This window comes from Ziziphus jujuba, chromosome 1, assembly GCF_031755915.1.
Source record: "Ziziphus jujuba cultivar Dongzao chromosome 1, ASM3175591v1".
In the NCBI taxonomy this organism is placed as follows: Eukaryota; Viridiplantae; Streptophyta; class Magnoliopsida; order Rosales; family Rhamnaceae; genus Ziziphus; species Ziziphus jujuba.
The window spans coordinates 48,065,721-48,070,251 of NC_083379.1; the positions used below are offsets into that span (position 1 = coordinate 48,065,721).

Consider the following 4,531-nt stretch of genomic DNA (forward strand, 5'->3'; position numbering starts at 1 on the left):
TCAACTTTCATCTCAATGAGTATGCATTTATGGAAGTTTAATTAATATTAAATTTGTTATGAAAAAGTACAATAGTTTGCAAATTATGTAAAAATATGTCAATGAGATAATATTTAATTTATTTGAAATTAATTTGTTATGAAAAAATATTTATTTTAAATTTTTATATTCTGATTATTTTGGATGGAGCTAGTTTTAGTTTTTTTGTATTTTAATTATTTTTATATTTTAACTATTTTAATCACATTTCACAAAATTAAAAAAAATGTTAAAAAAAAAAAAGAAGGAGCAACGCATTAATACATAACAAAGTCGCCTAACATATTTGGTGATCTTAATTTGCTGTTTTTAGCGACTTATATATTTAGCGATGCTTTAAAAAAAGTCGCTAATACATTTTTAGCTACAGTGTGGTGAAGCGTCGCTAAAGAATGTGTCGCTATAAGTGGAATATTAGAATGTGTCGCTAAAAATCAATATGCGTGGCTAAAAACTCAACGATAGGTGACTCTCCTGGTATGATGCTAAAAATCTATCCGAGTCACTAAAAACTCATAGCTAGGTGACTCTTATCGTGCGTCGCTAAAAACACAAAGATAGATGACTCTTATGGTGCATCGCTAAAAATCGATGTGTCGTTAAAAATTGAAAGATAGGTGTCTCTTATGATGCGTCACTAAAAATTAATCTGAGTCGCTAAAAAGTTAACGATAGGCGACTCTCATACTGCGCTGCTTATTTTTTATGACTATAGCGACATGACGTTAGGCGACTCCATGCGATACGTCGTTTTTTATTTTGTGTGACGCATTTATTGCGTCATTAATCAATGCAATTCTAGTAGTGGGAGCAGTATATTTTCATATACTAATTAACTAATTGAATCAAAAAATTAATTCATTGTCATATATAACACAATTAATATTAATTAATTGTAAGAAACTTTCGTGTTGAATACACATGTATTTATATCCGAAATGGAAAATTTGAACTCACCATTATCACAATCATTAATGAGAAAGGTTCAACAATCTTAAAATCCTGGAAAATAATAAAAAGTAGTAATAATATTAAAGATGAAAACAAACAGAAAATATTCAGCAATTAAATAAATAAAATGTATAAAATACAATGTGAAACACGATATCCACTAACTTTCCTCACACTTTTCCTAATTTGTCTTCTTTTCCACTTTTGCATACTCATTAAAGTTGAAATAACGGTGAACAAACACAGGAAAGAGAAAAGATATATTAATTGGAAAAGAAATTTTCTTCACCAAGGAAAAGAGAGAGGCAGTATAGTAGAGAGAGAAAGAAGGAAAGAAGTCTAATGTATAAAGAGTAACAAATGAAGAAGTGTATGAACTACTATTTTGCTGTAAGAATACTTGGAACAGCACTGGAAGCAATCTAATTATATGTTGACATGAAGCGTTTGAACAGAATAAAGTTGAGAACGAGCCACGCTCATTTTGTTGTCAGAGTATGTCCGATACTTTGAACAATTATTGAAGCAATTGGATCCAAAGTTTGTTACTATAAATATCATAACAGTTGGTAACATTTTCTCATCAAATCGTAGTAAAACATTCATATATATAAATATAAATATCTACTATGTATATATATATTTAAAGCAGCTATAGTAGTGGTCCTTGTTAGCATTCTGAAAGTAACAAGCATGGAAGCAAGCAAGAAAGCTGAGATGATCATATGGAAGCTGATTCTCGTGGCATTGGCTACCTTCAACTAAATCAGCGTCCCAGTTATTGGAGATGGTTCTCCAGTTGGTCACTTTGCTAGGGGTAGTCACCATGAAAACATGCGCAAAATGGAAGCCTTCAAGGCCTCTCTCATCCGTGGTCGCCGTGACTTTGTGGTGTCTTCGAGTTCTGCTCCTCCTCAGCCCCCCAAGGTATGTATGTCCATGAGTAATTAATTTAATTGTCCGCTTTGGAGTTTGAATTTTATTAACTAACTTTCATTGCAAATGTATAAATGCAGGGGACGGGCAATGGTGCAGGACGTGTGTACTACATGTCAGATTTCGGTGGTGATCCGACCGGGCAAAAAGACAGCACAGAGCATATTCAGTCGCTATTAGATGCGGCTGCAGCACAAGCGCCAAGCGCTCAATCAGTATTATCGTCTGCAGGAAGTGGACCGAGCGAAGGGAGCTTGACGGCTGGAGTCCCCAATAAAGCTGGGACGGCTGATCTTCAAGGTGGTACTTATAAGGTCAGCAAACCTGTCCAAGTGCCGCCTGGAGGAAACATCGTGGTACGTATGCTAGCTAGCTCTTGCATTCCACTACAAAAAATCTGTTGCTCAATCACTAACATATCTAACTATAAATTTGAAAAAAATAAATAATAATAATTTCTAATTGAAACAGATTAAAGATGGAACAATCCAAGCCTCAGATGATTCTCCTGAAGGCGGCCCCGCGATCGATGCATCGCCTAAACAAGCACCGCCAGCAGAAAATACAGAGAGCTTCGTGGATGATATCAAACCCGCACAGCTTTCTCCCGATCCATCATCCTTCAGCTTCGAATACATCACCTTCCAAAACATCATGATCGACTCTAACCACCGGGGTGCAGGCATTTCTCTTTCAAACGCCCTTAGAACCAGCATCGAAAATGTCTACGTTTCCCATTTCAGTACTACCGCCATCAATGTCCAACCCTCCAGCTCTGAAACCTACATCACCAACTCATTCCTCGGCCAGCATCCCACCGCCGGACGTGATCCTCACGAGAGGAACTTCACCGGTACAGCCATCAACCTCTCCGGCACCAACAATGCTCTCACCGACGTTGTCCTATTCTCTTCTGCAGTTGGGGTAGATGTATCAGGCCACGGTAACACTCTCTCTGGGGTACATTGCTACAACAAGGCCACTAGGTTTGGGGCCACCGGGATTTATTTGAGAAAGTTGGGTCAGGATGTGGGTCGAAATCGGATCATAAATTGTTATTTGGACTATTCGAGGATCGTTGCTGAAGACCCTCTCCAGCTTCACATTTCCAACAGTTTCTTCCGTGGTGATGCTTTTGTGGCCCTTAAGTCCATCAAAGGTGTGGTTAGCGGGGTGAACATTGTTGACAATACCTTCAGTGGATCCAACAAAGGAACTGGGATTGTCCAGTTGCAGCAATCAAATGGACCTTTCAACAAAATTAACCAAGTTGTTGTGGATAGGAACAGCGTTACGGGAATGAGCATGAAGGCCACTGTTGCCAACGGGGCTGTTCGAGGCAACGGCACCTCTTTTACGCTTGATTTCAATCCCGTTCTTCTCTTCCCAAATCGCATTACGCACGCCCAATACTCCTTGATTGCCACCAATGGGGCTTTCCCTAATCATGTTCTTCGCAGTGTGTCCAACAACCGTGTCGTGGTGGCTACCAACGTGCCCGTTTCCGCCACCGTGTTTGCCACCGTGGACCAAAACTAAACTAAACTAGCTTTTTGTGTTTTGGACCCTCCTAATATATAAATTAAATAAATTTGGTTTTCCCTTCAAAGCCTTAAGTTCAATAATGCGTCCAAGATCTTACTTACTGATCAGGCGGGTTAAGAAAATAAGCACCTTAGGGCTTTTTTCTTTTTCTTTTTTTTTTTTTTAATTGCATTCTGCTATTTCAATATATTTTTGTTTTTATTGGTGTGTATTGTATTTTATTACTATTACTTTTTTTTGTCTTTTTGGCCTGACAGGATTGTATTGCATTAATGTATGATATACTATATATATATGATTATATTGCACTCTTTGAAGAGTCCTATTTTTCTTGGCGTTCAATTCTCATTTGCTAATTATTCTTTTTATTTACACCTATTACAAGATATTATCATATTATATATATTATTGTTTGTAAGGATAATAAAAGGAACAACAATATATAATAATTTAATACAGTAAAAGTACTTAATAGATTAAAATTTATAAAGGGATTAATGATAATTTGGTGCCCTTGATTTAAAGAGTTTTGTAGTTTAAATCTTTAACATTCAAAAGTAGTGGTTTAAATCTTTAATTTTTCAATTTGTTGCAAATTGATCTAATTTCTAATTTTGCAACATAAATTAGTAATGATTCTATTTTCAACCAAAAAAAAAAAAAAAAAAGAATTAGTAGCAATTTTGTCTTGAAATTTATAGAAATTTATAGTAGAGCCCATGAGGAAAGAAATTATGGTGTTTATTAAGTTTAGGAAAGCTATATCCTAAGCAAAACTGTCATCAATTTGTTTTAATAAATTAGGGATTCTGCAATAAGTTGAAGAATTGATTGTTTAAAAGCTATTGAGTAAAATTTAGAGATCAAATGCTAAAACTTAAAAGTAAAAAGTATCAAAATGCAATTAATACTATATAAAATTGTATCATTATCTTCATTTTACGTTGATCTCTAGTGTAGGTGAATTCATCTATTGGTAACCCATAAAAAAATGTGAAATGTACAAAGGCGGGCTGATCATTGCATGGTGTAATCGATATAAGATGAATATTCCTAACCA

General features: G+C 35.5%; 1 protein-coding gene across 1 annotated transcript; it reads left to right on the forward strand.

The window, feature by feature from the left end:
- The first annotated feature begins 1,607 nt into the window (after positions 1-1,607).
- LOC132799922 (polygalacturonase QRT3-like) lies at positions 1,608-3,545 on the forward strand. Its single transcript, XM_060812668.1, has 3 exons — positions 1,608-1,917; positions 2,007-2,282; positions 2,398-3,545. Exons 1-3 carry the CDS (start codon positions 1,825-1,827, stop codon positions 3,463-3,465), a joined length of 1,437 nt encoding a protein of 478 aa, XP_060668651.1. The 5' UTR covers positions 1,608-1,824; the 3' UTR covers positions 3,466-3,545.
- The last annotated feature ends 986 nt before the right edge of the window (positions 3,546-4,531 follow it).